General features: G+C 62.2%; 2 protein-coding genes across 28 annotated transcripts in view; one reads left to right on the forward strand and one right to left on the reverse strand.

The window, feature by feature from the left end:
* AATK (apoptosis associated tyrosine kinase) overlaps nucleotides 1–13,106 on the forward strand; it is a 45,350-nt gene extending 32,244 nt beyond the window's left edge. For 11 of the 14 annotated variants that reach the window (XM_073797220.1, XM_073797225.1, XM_073797219.1 and 8 more), the window contains 5 exons: nucleotides 899–1,048; nucleotides 1,468–4,123; nucleotides 4,219–4,366; nucleotides 4,578–4,754; nucleotides 5,090–13,106. In XM_073797220.1, coding sequence (XP_073653321.1) covers nucleotides 899–1,048; nucleotides 1,468–4,123; nucleotides 4,219–4,366; nucleotides 4,578–4,754; nucleotides 5,090–5,211 — 3,253 coding nt within the window. In that variant the 3' untranslated portion in view covers nucleotides 5,212–13,106. The remainder of the gene's footprint in view (nucleotides 1–898; nucleotides 1,049–1,467; nucleotides 4,124–4,218; nucleotides 4,367–4,577; nucleotides 4,755–5,089) is intronic. The other 3 variants (XM_073797222.1, XM_073797223.1, XM_073797221.1) reach the window with 3 other exon arrangements.
* BAIAP2 (BAR/IMD domain containing adaptor protein 2) overlaps nucleotides 6,822–20,940 on the reverse strand; it is a 71,425-nt gene continuing 57,306 nt past the window's right edge. For 2 of the 14 annotated variants that reach the window (XM_033847607.1, XM_033847602.1), the window contains exons 10-14: nucleotides 20,117–20,318; nucleotides 19,112–19,180; nucleotides 18,538–18,700; nucleotides 16,671–16,705; nucleotides 6,822–8,494 (exon numbers count right to left, since the gene is read on the reverse strand). In XM_033847607.1, the coding sequence (XP_033703498.1) occupies nucleotides 8,425–8,494; nucleotides 16,671–16,705; nucleotides 18,538–18,700; nucleotides 19,112–19,180; nucleotides 20,117–20,318 (539 nt within the window). In that variant the 3' untranslated portion in view covers nucleotides 6,822–8,424. Of the gene's footprint in view, nucleotides 8,495–9,929; nucleotides 13,990–14,385; nucleotides 15,920–16,670; nucleotides 16,706–18,537; nucleotides 18,701–19,111; nucleotides 19,181–20,116; nucleotides 20,319–20,940 lie in introns of those variants that run through there. The other 12 variants (XM_033847608.1, XM_033847603.1, XR_012328433.1 and 9 more) reach the window with 11 other exon arrangements.

Genomic DNA, 20,940 nt, shown 5'->3' on the forward strand with positions numbered 1-20,940 from the left:
TTGGGGCTGGGCACAGAGCGGGTGCTGGGACCCAGGACTACAGCCTCTAGAGGCTTGGCTGTGGTGGTCCCCTGTCCCTGGCCTTGACTAGCCTCTGCTTCCCCCTCCTGCTTCCTCCCAGCCTCCCAGGCCTGTCTGGCCCCCCTCTGCTCCTGATAAACCCTCAGGGCCTGGATCCAGGGCCCAGTCCCCCTTCCTGAGCTCTCCAGGGGTCTCCCCTGAGCCATTAACTGTACCCGTCACGGACACTCCATTCCCCCGCTCGCCTCTCCCTCTGGCTGACCTTCCCCTGCCTGCCCACCAGCCCACACTGACTGGGGTCCCTCCCCTAGACGGCTTTGGCCAGGGCCACTGTGACGTCTCTGTCGCCAAATCTGCTGTCCCTCATGGCCCCAGTTTCGTGGAACAGCCGGGGGTCCCCGGGAGCTGGGTGAAGCTGCCGCCCACTGGAAAGATCCCAGCTGCCTTCTCACAGCCCCGCGTGCACTGGCTGCCTGGCCTGCTGGCTGGGGTGTCCCTAGACTCACCCCTCTCTCCGCCTCACACCCTGGCACACTCCCTCCCTCTGGCCTCCACAGGTGCCTGGCAGGACTGGGAGCTTCTCCAGGGCATCTCCTGCACCTGGCAGTGTCTGCGCTTCAGCCCGGCACGGGAGTGAACGAGTGAACAAATGGACTGGGTTTGTGGGAGGCCAGTCTGGCGTTTATTTGTCCAAGCACCTGGGCGTGGGCTCGGACCCGGCCAGGGGGCACACGCTGCCCATTTACTGAAGGAAGGCGCCGTCTTCTGGCTGCTGGTGTGATGACAGGAGCTGCCCTTGGCACCCAAGTCTTCGAGACCCTTTGGAGCCGTGCGTTGGCCAGCCGTGCCTGCCCTCTGATGGCTGTCACCCCCACAGGTCCCTGGGCGTGACCATCTGGGAGCTCTTCGAGCTGGGAGCGCAGCCCTATCCGCACCACTCCGACCGGCAGGTGCTGGCCTATGCGGTCCGGGAGCAGCAGCTCAAGCTGCCCAAGCCCCAGCTGCAGCTGACCCTCTCTGACCGCTGGTGAGGACCCTGTGAGGCCAGGCGGGGCTGGGGGTGTCCCCAGCAGGAAGGACAACACAAAGGGGGGTGCTTCGAGTCCCCAGAGCGTAAGTGGCTCCCCCCGGCCAGCAGTGACCTCTGGGCCCCACCCTGTGCCTACACTGGAATGGCCGCTTTATCCAAAACACAAACTTGCCTGCAGCCCTGGCAGGGATGAGCTGAGGGAACAGTGCCCTAGTCCACTGCTGTCTCCCACACCACCGCGCCCACTTCAGGAGATGCCCGTAACTGCCCTCGGGATTCTGAGTGTGAGAAGGGGCGGAACTCAGACCCTCATGCTGAGGGCGGACTGGCTCACTCCCTGGGGGTTGGGGTCCTGGCCAGGCACTACCACCCGTGGGGGGGGCAGGGACTGAGCCCTAGGGCATCCCTTCTCGCAGGTATGAGGTGATGCAGTTCTGCTGGCTTCAGCCTGAGCAGCGGCCGACGGCCGAGGAGGTGCACCTGCTGCTGTCCTACCTGTGTGCCAAGGGTGCCACCGAGGCAGAGGAGGAGTTTGAGCGGCGCTGGCGCTCACTGCGGCCTGTGGGGGGCAGTGTGGGCCCCGGGCTGGGGGCGGCAGGCATGGCACTGGGGGGCATGGGCGAGCTTGCGGCCACCTCATCCTTCCCACTGCTGGAGCAGTTTGCTGGCGACAGCTTCCACACGGATGGTGATGACGTGCTGACGGTGACTGAGACGAGCCGTGGCCTCAACTTCGAGTACAAGTGGGAAGCCGGCCGCGGCTCCGATGCCTTCCCGCCACCTGAGGGCGCACTGAGCCCGGGCCGAGACGCGCGTCTGCAGGAGCTCTGCGTCCCTGACGGTGCTCCCCCAGGCGTGGTGCCGGTGCTCAGCGCTCACAGCCCCTCGGTGGGCAGCGAGTACTTCATCCGCCTGGAAGACCCCGCGCCTGCCGCAGGCCACGACCCCGACTGTGCCGGCTGTGCCCCCAGCACCGTCGCTGCCACCCTGCGCCCCGACGGCAGCGACCATGATGACGACTCTGACGGCAGCACGGCCGCCTCGCTGGTCATGGAGCCACTGCTGGGCCACGCGCCGCCCGCTGATGGCCCCTGGGGCCACTGCGACTACCACCTATGCAGGAGCCATGCCCGTGACCTGCCTTGCACCTCACGCTCACCCTCCCCAGAGACCCCGATGCTGGCGGAGCCCAGAGCAGAGGATATTGACTGGGGCGTGGGGGCATTCTGCCCGCCCTTCTTTGAGGACCCGCTGGGCACATCCCCCTCCGCGAGCTCCAGGGCCCAACCATCCCCAGGTGGGGAAGAGCTGGGAGAGGCTGGGATGCCCAGGGCTGCCCAGCACAGACACTGGAGCTCCAATGTATCTGCAAACAACAACAGCAGCAACCGAGCACCAGAATTCTGGGTCCCGGGCCTCTCAGGTTACACGGACTGCTGCCCTGGTGTGAAGCAGGCCCTACAGACCGTCCCTGAGCTGGGCCATCCTCTGATCCCAGAGGACCTCAGAGAGCCTCTCCTTGGGCCAAAGGGGGCCTCCTCTGGTAAGGAGATGGGCCGCTGCCTTGGCCTCCCCCATCTGTATCCTGCTGAGGGCCTGACACCTGCCCCGTGCCTGGTCACATCCCCGTGGACAGAGGCAGCCAGAAGTGGTGGTGACAGCCCCCAGGCAGAGCCCAGGCTTGCAGAGGAGGCCGAGGGCTCTGCTGGACTCCAGCTGCCCCTTCCCTCCATCCCATCCCCATCCCAAGAGGGAGCCCTGCTTCCTGCCGAGGAGGCCAGCACCCCGCCCACCCTGCCTGCTTCACCCACGCCCACTGGCAGCCCACAGCCTGCCACTGAGCCAGTCCAGGCCCTGGACAGCGACAGTGGCAGCAGCTCCCCTGAGCTGGAGGCACCAGGCAGTGAAGACGAAGACACGACTGAGGCCACTTCTGGTGTCTTCACTGACTTGTCCAGCGACGGCCCGCAGGCTGAGAAACCAGATGTGACACCAGCCTTCCGCTCCCTACAGAAGCAGGTGGGGACCCCCGACTCCTTGGACTCCCTGGACATCCCATCCTCAGCCAGTGATGGCGGCTCTGAGGTCTTCAGCCCATTAGCTGTTGGCACCCCTGGCGGGCAGCCCCGAGCCCTGGACAGCGGCTATGACACAGAGAACTATGAGTCCCCTGAGTTTGTACTCAAGGAGGCCCATGAGCCCTGTGAGCCTGAGGCCTTGGAGGAGCTGGCCTCAGAGGGTGAGAGCCCCGGGCCAGAGACTCGTCTCTCCGCCTCCCTGGGTGGCCTCAGCGAGAAGAATCCTTACCGCGACTCTGCCTACTTCTCAGACCTGGACACGGAGCCAGAGCCCCCCTTGGGCCCCAAGGAGAAGCAAGGAGGTGTCCCAGTCCCTGGGCCAGAGCCCGATCTGGAGAGCCTGAAGAGCCCCAGGCTGCCGTCTGCACTGCCCTCCCCTGAGTCGGGGATGTTTGGGGAGGCACAGGGCTCTGGCCCCAGGGAGGTGCCGCCACTGCCACTGTTTGAGGGCTCTTCCCCAGAGCCAAGCGCCGGCCCCGGGGGCCCCAGGCTGGAGCCTCCCTGGCCCCAAGACCCAGCCCAGGCGCCACCCATGCCCAGCCCCGGGCACTCTAAGATTTTCCTGCTGACTCCGGTCCGGCCCAGCTCAGAAGGCCACCGCCCCGAGCTCCAGGAGACCCTGGGACTGCTGTCAGGGTCGGGCCTGCAGGAACGGACAGGGGGTCCAGGTGCCCCCAGAACCCCACTCTGCCTGGCCCTGCCGGCAGTCCTCGCGGCTCCAGAGGGGCGGCCGGAGGAGGAAGAGGACGACAGCGAAGACAGTGACGAGTCGGACGAGGAGCTCCGCTGCTACAGCATCCAGGAGCCGAGCGAGGAGAGCGAGGAGGAGGCGCCGCCTGTGCCAGTGGTGGTGGCGGAGAGCCAGAGTGCGCGCAACCTGCGCAGCCTGCTTAAGATGCCCAGCCTGCTGTCTGAGGCCTTCTGCGAGGACCTGGAGCGCAAGAAGAAAGCCGTGTCCTTCTTCGACGACGTCACCGTCTACCTCTTCGACCAGGTGGGCAGCCGCCCTGGGTGGGCTCTGCGTGGCGGAGTGGGGGTCTGCGGCGGGACGGGAAGCCATGGGAGACTCGTGCTGTTCTGATCCTCCAGGAAAGCCCCACCCGGGAGCTCGGGGAGCCCTTCCCTGGCGCCAAGGAGTCGTCCCCCACGTTCCCGGTGGGCAGCCCGGGCTCCCCCAGCACCCCCGGCCGGCCTCGGCGGGCTGACCGCTCCCCCGACGGCCCCGCGGCCGAAGAGGGTGAGCTGGAGGCGGGGTGACGCGGCGGCGAGGGTGGGGCAACGGGGGTGGGTGGGGCAACGGGGTGGGTGGGGTCCTCATGGAGGCGGGGCAACATGGCGGGGTGGGGGTGGGCCTGTGACTTAGCTGGTGGGCGGGGCCTGGACGTGACTTCTTGCTCCGGGCGGTGTCTCCCCCATCCGGTCCACAACTGACGGCGGGCACCTCGCAGGCGGAGGGTTCGAGTGGGACGATGGCCTCCCGCCGACGCCGGCCCAGGAGCCTACCCCGTGCGTCCCCGCTGCGCCCGCCAAGCCCAGCCCCTTCTCTCGCTTCACTGTCTCACCAGCGCCTGCGTCCCGCTTCTCCATCACACACGTCACCGACTCGGACTCCGGGTCCGTGGGAGGTGAGGCTGCGGTGGGGCTGGCGGGAGGGGATACTGAGTCAGGACAGTGGTGAGGGCGGCTGGGAAGGGCACCTGCTGGGCGCGAGGCCCTACGCTCGTTATTTCGTGTTTTCTGGACAAGCTCAGTTTTCAGACGGGGGAACTGAGGCTCAGAGAGGTCAGGTCACGCCAGGCCTGTTTGTTGTGGCCACCTTGGCACGTTTCCTCACCGCCCTGAGGAGATGCAGTGCCCCAGACAAAGCTGGCTCAGCACTCTCGGGATGTAGGTTGGATGTCCACTCCCTGCCCCACCCCCACCCCCCGCACCCCCCCGCTCTTTTCTCCCTCCTCCGAAGGCACCAGGCTGGACACTGAGTGCCCCCCACCCTGCTCTCTGACCTGCAGCAGCCTCTCCTGCCAGAACCTTCCCAGCCCCTGCTGGTCTGCCTCATCCACCAGCCCCCCATCTCAGATCTAATGGCTTGTCCAGAGATGGTGGTGGTGGCTCAGGTGCCCACGTGGGGCCCTACTCAGGGGCCTTAGCTCACTCCTCCCTCCAAGCTCTACTCCTGTCAACCTCAGACCAGGTGGGCTCATACCTGCCCAGTTGCCACCACCCCATTCTACTAGGCTTCCCTGAAAGCTCACCTTCACTAAGATGCCCCTACTTATCTTGTCCCCCTGGCAGACCCAGCCCCTCCCTTGCGGCCCTTGGCATGTGGCTGCAGCCTCTAGGGAAGGATGTGCTGGTCTGTTTGTGTCACACAGTGTGCCCTTAATGGATATCTGAACAAGCAAGCAGGTCACCAGGAGGCGAGTGTGTGACCCTGGCCAGCCCAGTCCTGCTCGGGTCTCAGTTTTCCCACCTGTAAAAAGAGGACTCAGAGGGCTGACGTTGAGCTTTGTTGGGCCCGATCCCTGGTGATGTGGCGGGAAGGATAATCGTCTGGCTCCTACCTAGATAGGCAGGCAGGTAGGCCTGCTGCAGCCCCAGCTGCTCAGTGGCCCGTAAGCCAGGGATTGAGGCCAGGTGAAAGCCCTGGGCGAGGGGACTCTGGCTGTCCTTGGAGGGGAGGGTGCTCTCAGGAGTCCCTGTGGCCCCAGTGTCTCCCTAAACATGTTTGCCAGGTCCTACAGCAGGTGCTGGGGGCAGCTGTAAAGAGGCCTGAGCCCCAGGCAGCCCCTGCTTGGATCCCCTGCCGGTTCTCTCCCCGGCAGCAGCGAGGATGGTGACCAAGAGTGGTGGGGACTTTCATCTTGGCAGTGGTCAGCAGCAGCTTCCAAGCGCTTCGGTGCCCCATGCAGCACCCTGGAGGAGCAGGGCAGGCGCTGGACATAAGAGCATCTGTGCACACCAGCCCTGTGCTGCCCTGGGGGCAGGATTTGTCCTGGACACTTGGGTTTGCTGCTAGGCCCTAGGGATGCCCTACAGCCGCCCCTCACCCTGAAGCTGCCCCCTCCCCCCCGGCCCCCTGCTGTCAAGACTGCTTGGCCTCTGAGGCCAGGGGCCCTCGCACGCCCTGCCTACAGGTTCCTGTGGTGTATTACAGGCTGCTGTGTCCTCACCCCAGGTGAGAGGGCAGGTACAGGCCTGCTAGGACGGCCTCTCCCTGCCCCCTTTGCCCCTTCTGCCGGTTCAGGGTTTGCTCAGTGCAAGAAGAGGACACCGGGCTCGTGGGTCCCCGCTCCAAGTCTGTGGCTGTTTCCCCTTCACTGAATCAGTTAGACCGTAAGCTCTCCCTTCCCACAGGGTATGGGCCGGCTCCTGCCTGGGTCCCACTGGAGCCCTGCGAGGGGACTGAGGTGGGCAGCCCGAAAGATGGGGGGCTTTCAGGTCGCAGTCCTGCTGCTTCAGCCCCTGTCTGTCTAGAGGTGTCTGTGGCTCCCCTCTGCAAGGTAGGGCCCAGCCCGGCCCAGCTGCCAAAGGAAAGTGGCGGCTGCCCCCCACGGTCAGTGTCAGGGGGTTCCTACTGCAGGGATGGAGACAGTGGGAAGGGGTGGAGCTGGGAGGGAGGGTGGGGCAGGGCAGCACAGGTGGTATTTTTGTAACGCTGTTGTCAGAACAGATGGAAGAGGGATGCTTTTAAGTTATTGTTGCCAAAGAGACATAAAATTTATTGTTGCTTTTGGGGTGGGGGTGTGGGTGGGGACTTGTTTTGAACTTGTTTTTTTTTTGTTTATTTGAGGCTTATGATGCTGGTACAATGATCGTCTTGTTCCTTTCTTGTCTGTTTTTTAAGAGAAATCAAAACTAAGGAAAAAAGCCTTCGTGCTAAGCGTGTTTTCTTTCGGAGTCTGCAGATAAAGCCTCGGGCAGGAGGGGGCATGGGCTGTGCTGGGGTGGGGTCCCTATAGTCCCTTCTGACCACTGGGGGATGCAGGAGGGAGACCACCCCTTCCTCTAGCTGTCCTTGGCACACCTTGGTGGAGGGACACAGTGACCTTGGGCCCCTAGGGTGCCCAGGTTGGGGTGTCTTCCCAGAACAGGGCCAGCGGACTGACGCCTGCAGCCCTCACTTCCTGCCTGGAAGCTGGCCCTACCTAGGTAAGGGTGAGAGGGAACCTCTCCGGGAAGCTCTTCCTCCTGCCTCTCCAGGGGTGGCCCCTGTCCCTCAGCACGGGGAGGCCGGGTGAGGGGGCGGTGAGCTGGGAGCAAGGTGGGTTGTGAGGAGGTGGGGCTTCTGTGCCCCTCCACCGCAAACATCTGCCCTGTGACCCTGCCTCGCCTCACCTGGCCTGCCTCCAGCTTCTGCAAGGTGAGAGCCTCTGGGGCCCCAACCCCTGTGCTTCGTGTTCTGGGCTGTGCGCAGAGCCCCTCCTGGGAGGGTCTGGGAGGAGCAAGCGAACGCTGCCCGGAACTGAACGTCTCCTGAGGTAAGGACTGCTGTCACCAACGTGGTTATTAGCACGGCTGTATTTCAGCCTTAAATGTCAAACAGCATGGATCCGATAGCTTCTAAAATCTTATATTTCAGCTGAAATATGGAAACAGCCAGAGCATTGAGGGGGCCCACCCAGGAATCCTGGGGTAGGCCCCCTCAATGGCACAGAGCTTGGGGAGCCAGGCCACAGCACCGACCACCCTGGGGACAGGGAGGAGAGCTGGGGGCCCTGCAGCCAGTTCTGGATGGGAGTTAGGGTGTGGGCAGGGAGAAACTGGGACAGAGAGGCCCACAAAACTGCCAGTGGCAGGGGGGAGACCCAGCAAAGCCCCAATCAGGGGTCTGCCAGGAAGTTGTGCTCATACTAAATCCAAGGAAGGGAGGCCGGCCCTCGCTCTCCCCTTCCCCTCCCCTTGCCCCTGCATTGCTGCCGCAGGCACGTACTACAGGTGGGCGGCCTCATTACTGACCAGACAGGGGCTCCCCTTACAGCTACAAGCTGATGCGATGGCCCTCCCTGCACCTTGGGGGCTCCCTGGCCCACACGACAGATGGGCCTGATTCAAAAGGTTGGCCGCCCAGCCCAGGCAGCAGGTCCCTGCTCCCCTCACTCTCCTTGGCCACGGCCATGCCACCTCCTGACCCTGTAGGAACAGCCGGGGTCCAGCCTAGGCCAGATTGAGGTGGGGGCAGAAGGGCTTGGAAGGAGACAATTCTCTAAATGGGGAGCAAGCAGATTGTAACAAAACAGGTTACAGGTCAGGGTGTGGGAGGAGGAGCCCCACAGGCAGTGGGTGCAGATGTGGCCGTCAGCTGAGGAGTGGGGCAGACCTGTCATTGGTCACCGTCGGCTTCAGCTGGACGCTGGCGAAGGGATTCCTGAGAAGAGGAGAGAAGAGTGGTTTGAGTGGTTTTCGGGAGGGGTGCTGAGCGCCGCCCTGTGGCTACAGACGGCACCCACCTGGACCCCGATGGCCCAGCCTCTGAGCTCAGGGCCCGGGGGTGGCAGAGGCCACAGGGGAGAGCCAGAAAGGGGCGCTGTCCGCAAGGCCAGCTGAGCCCCAGCGCGCCACCCTCTGCTCACCCCCCCCCAGGTGCCCCACCTCAAACCGTCAACCCTCCCACAGGCAGGGTGGGTGGGCATGGGGGGGGCCCCGCCACATCAGCCCTGGTCCTTTCTCTGCAACCTGAGGCAGCCCCACATGAGCCGCACCCGAGCTCGGTGCGCCGCCCCCCAAGGCCAAGCGCCCCCGTCACCTGCCCGGGAGCAGCAGCTGAGCCCATCTGCAAGGACACAGCTGTTGACACATAGAGCCACAGCTCAGCAGAGTGCACAAGCCCAGCCCATGCATCCTGGGGGCCCAGAGAGTGGCCCGTCCCATGCCGACATGACAGACACGAGGCGCAGGCACCCCAGCGACAACGGGGCTGGTAGGAGTGGACGCCCGCAGCCCCTGCGGAGGGGCTGACCGCCTCCTCAGAGAGGAGCCGTGCCTGCCCCTGCGTGCCGAGGCTGCGGCTGACAGACAGACAGACGCACCAGACAAGGGGCTGAGATGGAACGAGATGAGTGCAGGGTGGGGCTGGCACCTGGCCTCGTGCTCACGGAGGCCTCTCCTCCTCGGCGGGCTCCGAGGACCTGCCCAGGTGGAGACGGCACAGGAGAGCAGGCCAGGGGACGTCAGGCAGTCCCAAGGGTGACAGCACGGATGGCGCGTGGGACACGGAGGGCTCGGCCTGAACGGGAGCCGTTACCTGGGGCGGGAGTGGCCTCTGACATGGCTGGGCGTCCACAGGAGCTGGGTGGGCGCTCTGTCCAGGTGCCCAGGAAGATAGAATGTGGGGTGGGCAACCCTGTGTTTGCCTGAGGACCTGGCATTTTCTAAAACACTGAGGCACTTTGAACAACTGAGTCCAAAGGATGAACTAGTGAGAGGAGACTGATCTGCATCTCCAAGATGCTGCCTGACAGTTGGCAGCACCCGCAGCCGTTCCACCCCTGCCTCGGAACATCTGCACCTGATGAAAGGCCCTTCCAGCCGGCGGGGCCTCAGTCTCCCTCATTCAGGGCCTCTCTGGCCTCCCAGGCTTGGGTCTGAGCAGATGTGCTTCAGCCCCACTGGCCCCAGGCAGGGGCAGCCTGGAGATTCTGAAACCGAGGTTCTGCTGTGACCAGCGTCACCTGCCCTGGGACGGAGGATGCAGGGCAGCCACGGGGGCGGCCGCCTTGACTGGACTCTTGTCCTAGAGGAGGGCTCCATGCCCTTGGCGGTCTGCAGCCAGGGTCATGGCGGGGGGTCTTGTGGGGCTGGAAACGGGGCAGGTTTGTCCATCCAGAGTCGGGGACCCAGCAGGGGAAGGGACCCAGAGAAGGGAGGATGGCACCTGTGCTGACCAGAGCCAGGGGCAAAAGGGAGTTCCAGCCGGGTGTGTCCTGACGCACCTACATTCTCATCAGAAAGGGTCAGTGACCAGCCACGTGTAAATCAACGAAGTTACAACACACCCTCAAACCATATACAAAAATAAACTCAAAATGGCTTATAGACTTAAATATAAGACACGACACCATAAAACTCCTAGAAGAAAACATAGGCAAAACATTCTCTGACGTAAATCGTACCAGTGTTTTCTTAGGTCAGTCTCCCAAGGCAATAAAAACAAAAGCAAAAATAAACAAATGGGACCTAATCAAACTTACAAGCTTTTGCACAGCAAAGGAAACCGTAAACAAACAAAAAGACGGCCTACAGATTGGGAGAAAATATTTGCAAATGAAGCAACTGACAAGGACTTAATTTCCAAAATATACAAACAGCTCATACCTCTCAACAACAAAAAACCAAACAACCCAATCGAAAAATGGGCAGAAGACCTAACTAGACATTTGTCCAAAGAAGACATACAGATGGCCAACATGCATATGAAAAGATGCTCAACATTGCTAATTATTAGAGAAATGCAAATCAAGACTACAATGAGGTACCACCTCACACTGGTCAGAATGGCCATCATTAAGAAGTCTACAAATTACAAATGCTGGAGAGGGTGTGGAGAAAAGGGAACCTCCCTACACTGTTGGTGGGAGATTGGTGCAGGCACTATGGAAAAGAGTCTGGAGGTTCCCCCCAAAACTAGAGTTGCCATGTGATCCAGATGAAACTAATTCAAAAAGATCCATGCACCCCTATGTTCACAGCAGCACTATTCACACTAGCCAAGACATGGAAACAACCTAAATGTCCACTGACAGATAAATGAATAAAGATGTGGTATATACACAATGGAATATTAGCCATAAAAAAGAATGAAATAATGCCATTTGCAGCAACATGAATAGACCTAGAGATTCTCATACTAAGTGAAGAATGACTAATAGCACATGATATCACATATATAAAATCTAAAAAAATTATACAAATGAACTTATCTACAAAACAGACTCACAGACATAGAAAACAGACTTGTGGTTGCCAAGGAGGAAGAGGGGTGGGGAGGGGTGGATTGGGAGTTTGGGATTAGCAAATGAAAACTATTATATATAGAATGGGTAAACAAGGTCCTACCGTATAGCACAGGAAATTACATTCAGTGTATCCTGTGATAAACCATAATGGAAAAGAATATAAAGAAGAATATATACAGGTATAACTGAGTCACTTTGCTACATGGCAGAAATCAACACAACACTGTAAATCAACTATACTTCAATTAAAAAAAAAGGGTCAGTGGCAAACCCACACTACCACCTGAACCAGGAAGACCTCCCTGAAGAGGGTGTCTGGCCTCTGACCCACACCGTCCCCCAAAACAGTGTGACCATGGAAGAAGCATGTGCTGTCCACACTGCAGGTTCTGAGGAAGGAGGTGGCAGCTGTAATCACTCCAGACCTCTGGAGCGACTCCCTCCTGCAGCCCCAGCCAGAGACCCCTGGGTGGGACACTCCCACCCTTCAGCATCAGAGGAAGTGTGAGGCCCCCTTGGGTGCTCACCACCTTCTGGGATGTTCTGTGAAAGAACAGGCTTAAGAGCTACCCCCGGGGAGGGCACCTGAGTGACCCCAGGTGAGGGACTTGGGTCAACACTGGGATGACAAAACATGACAAGATTTGGACCTGAGGCACTGCTGATCCTGCTGTCCTGCAGACGTCCGTCACTGCCCAGGGGTGGACGCCGGGGCCAATCAACAGACGACCACCCAGACACAGAACAAGCTCTTCTTGACCCAAATGGGAGACGCTGGAGTATGCGAGAGCCAGTGCTGTCAGGATGCCAGGGCCCCTCCCCAGGCAGGGCCACCAGGCACTCAGGTGCCCGACTGGTGGCTGGGCTCTGTCCCCCTCCTGAGCAGGGACACAGGGACAGCCGGTAGCTTTTATACGGAATGGATTTGTATCCTCCGGGGGGCAGGCCTGAAGTCCCGGGCATGGTGAAGGGAGGCATGAGCCAGGCCCCCCGCCAGGAATGGCTGTCCCCACCACCCAGTCCTCTGCAGACCCCCACAGCCTGACAAGGTGGGACCCCTGCAGCCAAGCAGCATTCGGGTCCAGGCTCATGAAACATTCGTCACTGAGGATTTGGTGGAATCACCTTCGGTTATCTTCTGAATCCACTTCTTGAATAAGAAAGGGGGTGGTTCTGAGAACAGCCCGGTCAGCACGAAGCATGGCTTGTGTCCTGTGGTGACTCCGGGGCAGAGAAGGAGCGAAGAGCAGTCACAGCATAGATTTCAACTTCCTCCACGTTTTCCTCTTAAAACGTGGCACAACTTCAGAACGTCGGCCCTTCTGGACTTGAGTCGTTCTCCTCCCCGGCCCTCCTCCCAGGGCTGTGAGCTCTGGCAAAGTTGAGCAACGTCCCTCAACCAACCAGAGGTGGCTTGTGACACCCCCGCACCTGGTAGGATCATCAGGACAGGCAGACCCTGCGGCCGCCGTGCTGTGAGCTCCCAGAGATGAGTGCACCCCCGCCCGCCGTGCCCCTGGGGCTCTGCCCTCCATCCAGGGGTGGGGTTCTAGGCAGAGGCCACACGAGCCTCCCTGAGCCTTCACCCCCTTCCAGTACCTCCAGTGGGTGAGATCAGCTGGGCTCCACCAGCTCAGAGGGACCACGAGGGCAGCAGAGGTGGGGGCGGGAGATGCAGGTGTCTCAAAGCATCTCGGAAGAAGAGGGATAGATGCAGGGGAGGAGAGTGGCCCAGGTCACCCACTGCTGAGCCAGGGTCAAAGTCATTTCTCCCATCCCCCAATTTCAGGAGCACTTGTCTCTAGAGTTTTCCAGAACTCACACTGCAACTCATCAAGAGAAAGGCAGGAAAAAACAAACAAACATATATATAGATAAAAAACCCTGGCAGTCCAGTGGTTAGGGCTCTGCGCTTCCACTGCTGGGGGCCCGGGTTTGATCCCTGGTCAGGGAACTAAGATCCCACAAGCCACGCAGTGTGGCCTAAACAAACAAACACACACACCAAAAAAAAAAAACAAGAAAGGCAGTGAAGGAGGGAGAGGGAGAGTCCAGGACCTGCTGCCCACAGGGAGGGAGGATGGCATCTCCATGACACCCAAGGAGGTGAAGTGATGACCATCTTTGTAAAGGGCCCACGTGCCAGCTTCGCGCAGCAGACTTCTCAGTGACAGGGCTGGGGTGGGGCAGAGGGGCAGCAGTGCTGCCCAGACCCAGGCACAGGAGCCCAGAGCAGTGGGCTCCCCCTGCACGCCCCACCCCAGCTGTTGGCGCTTGCTTTCCAAGGGCACAGGGGAAGGGACCATCACCAGTTGGGAGCTGGAGGAGGCCCCTGGGGCCTGCTCTGGAAGCCTGGAGTAGCCCCCTGGAGCCATGTCGGGGCAGACAGCAGCTGAGCCTGCGCAGAACGGGGCCACTGCATCTGCTCATCCCCTGCGGGGCAGATGCATGCTGCTGCTCCCGCGTGCCTGTGGCTCTCACCTGGGCACAGGCCATGGCGCTATCCCCACACCCATCCTGGTCTCCCCAGCCCTCGAGGGGCTGCGATACTCACCAACCCAGGAGCCAGCCAGGCCGGGCTCAGACCCACGCTCAGGGACCGGTCTGAGGGGCACTCAGCCGAAGGAGCCCAAAGCCAGCCTCGCAGCTGATCACCAGGCTTCACCCCGATTATGGCCAAAGCACCCAGCAGAAGCAACAGGGAACCCAGACAGAGGGCCAGGACAGACCCGCAAGCTTCCAGAGGGAGGAAATCCGAGAGCCCAAGGAGAGGTCCAGGGAGGCAAAGACCCAGAGCCGAGAGCAGACGCAGGCTCAGCAGACCCTCGGACCCCAGCATAAGAAAACCAGGGCAACTTACTAACTCTAGTCAGGGGCCGCTCAAAATCTGGCCACTTCCACATCGGCACTGCAAGGAAACACAGGGCTCAGTTGATGCACGTGGAGCAGGTGGGAGTGAGGTCTGAGGACTCCGAGGGGACATAAGCCGGATGGAGGATGGGGGGACGCCTGGCAGCTAGCATATGCTGCCAGGAGCATGTACCACCAGCCACAGGGCAGAGCTGGCTCTCCAGCCCGCGGGAGGGGTCTGCAGGGAGGCAGCTCCAAGGAGCAGCTCAAGCAGGGCGTCCCTGGATCAGGCCCATGTGGCTCTCCCCCAGGTGCGGGCCTCCCCAGGCGCCCCCAGGGAGAGCAGTGTGGCCTGGCACGCTCTGCACCTTGGTCACTCTGTCGGCGAGGAGGCCAGGCTTTGCACGTGGCCCGGACACACGCAGAGGGGCTGGAAGGAGGCGCCACACCCAACTCGATGCAATAAATAAAACTTTTATTCAAACAACTGCAGTACAGGGCACAATTCAGATTAAAAAAAAAAAAAAGACGAAAGGAAACAGGAAAAATATTTTCAGCACTTTACATCTTCATACAAGTTTTGCGGTTTTGTGTCTACATTCATCCATTGAGCATGGAATCCCCTGGATTTGAGATCTTTTAGCAAAATTAGAACACCAACATAGAAGGCTCTTTTTACAAAGGTCCATGTTCTGGCTTTGTTTTTTCCTTAATTATAAAACAGGGTCTGTCTGCGTCTTGAGCTGCTTCTCTCACAAATGCTACCAGCCATGTTCTAGTCCACGGGAGGGGGTGGGAGGGTTTTGCTAAATCACATCAAAAAAAGGAGCGTCCACAGCTTCACGGGGGCTCCCGTGGCGGGAAGGACGGAGCGGCTGCGCCCTCGCTCACTTCCCAGATTCAAGGCGTGAAGAGGCAATACCAGTAGCCAGCCACTCAGTCCAGCATGTCTGTTTCTGAAGTCACCAAGACACACAGAGAGACGAGAGCGTTTAGGGAGGACTGGGCAGGGACTGCCTGCTCCCCGACGGCAGGTGCAGGGGTGTAGCGCCCAGAGCCGCCCTCACTCCTTCACAGGCTGGTTAAAGAAATGATTTCCAGAACACGTGGGGTTGGGGGTGGTCTCTGGAAGTCTTTGGAATGTCCGAGTGCGGCCGGTCCCCCTCCCCGCCAGTGCACTGTGCGGTCACGGCGCCCCGAGGCTGGCGCCGTGCTCTGGTCTGTACATCGTCCAATGGCGTCCGGGACAAGGAAGCGGTCAGGAGCCCGGCCTGGCGGGCAGGCAGGGCTGGGGGCTGCGGCCTCCCTCACAGGAGCGGCCAGCTTCCTCAGGAGGCCCCCCGGCTCAGCCCGAGCCCTTCTCTGGATGCGGCCTGGAAGGATGCCCCCGGGGCCACAAGCCTTGTGGAGCCCCCAGCACCCTCCCTCTCCTGACACAGGTGCCAGCGTGTGCTGGGGGGTCAGATGCAGAGATAACAGTACGTACACCGGAGTCCATGCATATCTGTTTTTGTTTTTCAGGAAAAAAAAGTCCTTTTCCTGTTTTTTATCTTTTTGTTTTTTTGTTTTTTAAAGATTTTTCTTTTTCTTCAAACTTTTTAGACCTGGCTCACGGTGAGCCTTCAAAGAGGGACAGTGTGTCATGAATACGGCGGATGGGGAGTAGCGGCGAGGACACCCCGCCCGCGCTGCCCAGCGGCAGGTCCCAACACACGGGTGGGGGCGTGTAAACACAGGGAGCGGAGATGGGGCAGCACCATGGACCCTGGGGGATCACAGAGTCTGGGGTCACGAACCAAAAGGCGGGGGTGAGGGGGCAAGTGGGAAAGAGAAACAACCCAGGAAGAAACCAACGAGCGCCGAGGAGGAAACCGATGGAGACCAGACAGACCGGGGTGGGGGGGGTGGGGAGACGGCGGAAGCTCTTCTGAGCAGCAGCTGCCCGGGGTCAGCGTCCTCACACTGTGGACACCAGCGTGCCACTGCCGCTGTGAAACAAAGCACAGGACAGCTGCCGGGCCGCACACCTCCCCCGCAGCTGCCCTCCCAGCCGCGCGACTGGCCACCGGCCCTGGGGGAGTGGTGACAGGAGACCCCCAGAGCCTGGACAAGGGCTGCGCCCGGGTCAGGGGTTCAGGAGGCTGCAGCCCTGAGCCATCTGCACCGGCCTGGGCTGGTTCCGGGGAGACGAGCCCAGGGGCGGGCCCCCCTCCTGGCCGAGGTCTGGACAAGCAGGTGTGGACGCCAGGAAAGAGCAGGGCCACAAAACCACCAGGTGAGGGGGTCATGCTGCGGCTGTGGGCAGCCCGAGGGCCCCACCAGGAAAGAATGGGAGTCCCAGTAGTGGCTGCAGTGGGTCCCTGACTCCGGCCTGGGCACAGGGCCAGGCCCGGCTTGCTCCAACCCACCCACCTGCCCGCAAGGGGAGCATGAAGGCAGCTCCAGGAGGGGCTGCCTCCCCCACTCGGCGTTATCTGGGGACCCTGGGCTACTGCCAGGGGACAGGGCATCCTGCACCGAGGGCCCTGCCCTACAGAGCGGACTGGGGGAAGGCACAACGCGGTGAGGGGCAGAGAACAGGCACCCTGGGCCCCGCTCACTGACTCAGAGTGGCGACACCATGGTCTCCAGCCAGGCCCCAACAGAGCAGGCCTGGGAGGGGAGACACCCAACTCCAGCCTCCGGTGGGACAGCTCCCCAAAACCACAGCTCCCCAAGACGAGTCTCAAAACCCCTTACCTGCTCACGGCCCGTGCCCCGTAATCATCCAAACCCTGGGGAGGAAAGGAAGAAACAGGTCAGGCTGGGGTTCAGGGGGTGAGGCCAGATCTGCAGGGCAGGGTCCCCTCCTAACCCCAGGGTGTGCAGTGCTGCCTGCAGCTGAGGACATGAAGGGGCCCCTCCCCTCCTGAGCAGTGACCTCCCAATTCACAGGGATGTCTCCTTATCTGGCCAGCGGCCGACGGTGAGCTCACGCTCCCGGGCACACACAAGACAGACCACCTGATGATGCCCTTCCAACCATGTTCCCTATGGCTCTTAGGCCCTGCAGGTCACATGGTAGGAACACCTGGCAAGTGAGGGCTTCCTGGGGAACCCAGAGGCTGAAACCACTGACGGTGGGGCATCGGGGAAGCCAGGCTGGCGGAGGCTGGCGTGGGGAGGGCGGCTGCACCGAAGGTCACCCGCACGCCTGCCTCATGCATGCCTGTGCCGGCCCCTGAGCACCCCACACCCAGCTGCAGCTTCCTGGCCCTGAAGCAGCTGCCGCCCCAAAGCCATTGAGGGGTACTGGGGACACCCTCCTCAGCTCTCTAAGCATCAAAACCAAAACCAGCAACCAGGAAGCGAGAGCAACAAGCAGTGGTCAGACCTCTCCAGGCCAGGCCAGCCGAGGCCTGGGTGAGGCTGCAGAGGGACTGAAGCGTCTCACTGCTCCGCAGCCTGGCCCTGTGGCCCCCCGAGGCGCCACGCCTCTCCCAAGGTGGGATCAGCCTCTCCCTCCCTGCTGCTGGCCCTGGCCACTGGTCCCAACATCACCTTCTCTGAAAGGTTCCATCCAAGGGTCCGGCCACACCACCTCGGCCTTCCCCTCTCACCACTTAAGCTGTCTCGAATCACGTGTTCACTCTGCCTGAGCCGTCGATTCCCTGAAGACGGCTCCCTCCACCCTCGACACCTCACACAGCATATGCCAGCTGAGCCCTCCTCACAGGAAGGAGAGGTGGCCGAGGACAGGACAGGGACAGCTGGAAGGGAGAGTCGGCCACCACGCACCCAGAGCCCTTCCCTGCCTCACCCACTTCTGACATCACACTGTCAATATGGGAGCCCCAGCTGTTGGGTCAACTCTCTGGCTGCTCAAACCCTAGAGAAACCTGAGTTCTCTTCTCTTCTCTCCCATCTGGCTGGGCCCCCCAATCCCCAAACCGAGGGAGGCCCTGCCCTAGAGAGCGGCACCGGAACAGAGCTGCTGGCCCCCACCTACCACGCAGCCACAGCAGATGAACGTCCTGGAAGCCTGGGCCCCCTCCACCCCACGAGCTTCCCCAGCAGAGCTGTGCAGCACCGTCCACACTCACACCCCAGCCCCGCCTTGACCTCAAGACCACCAGGCACACGGGGGATCCATCAGGGGATCCACCGGGGACCCAAGCCTCAGTCTTCTGCCTCTGGTCGCCTGGTACCAGGTGGCCTGACCTCACGTGCCCGGCCCTGCCTCCTAAGGGCCCCAGAAACACACTAACTAGAAGGTTCCGGCCACGTCTCAGGCCCTGAGTGGCAGGCACTCGTCTGCACTCGGACCCATGATGGCAGGAGCCCCACGGCTCTCAGGGAAGGGGCTCCTCCCGAGAGGCAGCGTCCAGTGCAGTCTCAAGGCCGGCAGCACCCGAGCCCGAGGGAAGGGCAGGCAGAGGGGCCGCCGTGCCTTCTCTAGAGCCCTGAGACTATAGAGGACGTCTGGCCGTGCCCCCCGAGGTGGCCACAGCAGGGGTGCAGATGCCAGGCCCAGACCCCCGAGCCCACGGCCTTCCGGTGGAGGTGCCAACACAGGACTGCAGCCGAGCCCACCCATCAACGGCCCCTGCCAAGGCCCCCAGCTCACCTGGGAGAAGGCAGGCATGGCCACGCTGTAGGGCCTCTGCTTGAAAGGGCCGGCCGTCTGGGCGGGGAAGGCCCGGGATGATGTGCCGTAGTCGGGGGGCGGGAGCGCCAGGTCTTCCTTGTCCAGGAGGTTGCCCGTGCTGCTGCTCTTCCCCTGCTGCAGGCTGTGGGGACGTGGCGCAGGGCCGTCAGCTCGGGCCCCCCACCTCGCCGGGCCCCGCAAGGGAGGCGGAACGAGAGGCTGCTCTCTGGGGCCTGGGGTGCAGCCACGCCGCCCCGGTGGGCCAGCCCCCTCCTAGGAGCGGGGTGTGAAGCGTGCAGGCGGGAGGGGAGCCGAGCCCTACGGCAGCCGCTCAGCCCCTTGCTGGCTCCGGCAGCGCGTCTCCTGCTTTCCCGAGGGCCAGAGGGACCTGGGGGGCTCACGGGGCCCCCACCCCGCCCCCCACAGCTGGCAGCGACCCCCGGGGCTCTCAGACGCCGCCCTCAGAGCACCTCCGCGCCCCTGCACCCTAGGGCCTCAAAGGCGCAGCCCCTTCCCAGAGCTATGGGCCACCTGCCCCTGTCGGCATGCTCACCTCATGTGCAGTCTGTCACCGCCGTCGCCGTCCAGGACCCGGGTATAGGAGAAGGGAAACCAGCCCCGCCTGGAAGAGCAGACCCTGTCAGAGTGTGCCAGGGCCTCTGCGTTCCGGCGCCAAGTCCCACCCATTCCCCGGCCTGGCTGCACCTGAGGGAACACGTGTGCGCGCTCCAGGGAGACCAAGAGACCGCAGCACCCACGCGGGGCATGCATGCAGCTCGGAACTGCCCTGCTCCGGACGGGAGCCAGGCTGGGGGTGAGGGAAGGTGCCAGGACCCAAGCAGGGCTCTTACTTCTTCAACAAACAGGGCTGGTTTCCTGCCACGTGGCCCAGCTGGGCGGAGCCCCAACTGGCCACACAGAACCACGGCACCAACGTGAGAGGCTGCCTGGGGGAGGCGGGTGCCCTGCCGGTGCCCCCGCTCCTCAGAGCTGCCCCTCAAGGGTGGCGGCTGCCAGTGGGCCAGAGCCAGGCTCCGCGCAGCATCTTCCTCCCGGCTAAGGCAGGCTGCTTCTGCCCCGGGGCAGGGGTCTCTCACCCGGCGGACAGACGCATGCAGACAATGGTGGTGGCGGTGGAGTGGGGTGTGAAGCGTGCAGGTGGGACGGGACAGCCCCTGACCTGGGCGGGCCCCGGCTGAACAAGAGCCAGGCGTTGGCGCAGCCTCTGGGCAACAGGCGTTCGATTAAGCCGTGACGGCGCGGCCCATCCGGCTCAAGGCCACTTCTAGAACCCCAGCGCGAGGGCTGCTCACATGCACGGAAAGGTTTTGGGGTGGAAGGCTGGCCTCTGCTGACTGGGAGGGCACACGTGGGATGATGGGCTAGGTCAGGGGATGTGGAAGTGAGGGACGGTGGGGGGCCCTCGGCTACATCTGTCCCTCCCAACAGAAGCGTGGGACCTGGACCATCAGTTCAAAGGAGGACCCAGAGCCCAGAGTCAGGACGTCTGAGGACCAGGTCATGAGGCCGACGTTCCCACTGCCCACACAGGACTCACATCTTGGTCTTCTCGCTCTCGCCATAGTGCCAACCGTCACGGGCCTCAGGCACCAGCAGGGTGATGAAGTCGCCCTCCTTGAAGCTCAGTAGGGTGCTGTTGTCCCCAGCCGCGTGGGAGAAAATGGCCTTCACCCGCATGCGGCCATTGCGCTCCAGACCAGCTGCCATGGAGCTCGAGCGGGGCAGGGTCTTGTTCTCGGCTGCCGGGACGACAGGGCAGGTGTGAGGGGGATCTCTGCCCCGAGCGGGTAAGGGCACGGTCACCCTCCCGTCAGCTCAGCTGCCCGACGGTGAGCGGCTAGGAGGCCCCAGGTGGGCCTGGAGGTGGACTGTCCATCCCGATGGGCGACTACCAGGCCTCCAGGGCTGCGTGGCTCACACTGCGGAAGGGCCGGGAGCTGGGGCGCGTGCGGATTCAGCCTCTGGCCTGCCGCTCATCAGCGGGGGCAGTTCTCTGGGCCTGAGCCTCAGCTTTCCCATCTGCTACTCAGGAGACCCTCACGGGCCGAGGCCACCGGTGGGGCTGCAGGAGGGAGAGTGCCGACCACGGCAGACGTGGGAGGGCGGGAACCTGTGCCACGGTCGGCAAAGCCCTCCCCAGCGTCATCCACCTGCTCCTGTCACCAGCTGAGCTGCTGGCGTCCCCACCCTGCCCCGCCCTATCATGTTCACTTAATGGGGGAGCCTGGCCAAGCCCAGGGGTCCAGGAAGGCAATCTCAAAGGGGCCCCCGGGGTGCTGCACACAGGCATGCACACTTGCGAGCCTCTGGACCTCCCCAGCCTCCCCTCAGGTGTGATGTTACTACTACGGGCAGGGCCGG

The sequence above is a fragment of the Tursiops truncatus genome, chromosome 20 (assembly GCF_011762595.2).
Source record: "Tursiops truncatus isolate mTurTru1 chromosome 20, mTurTru1.mat.Y, whole genome shotgun sequence".
Taxonomy (NCBI): Eukaryota; Metazoa; Chordata; class Mammalia; order Artiodactyla; family Delphinidae; genus Tursiops; species Tursiops truncatus.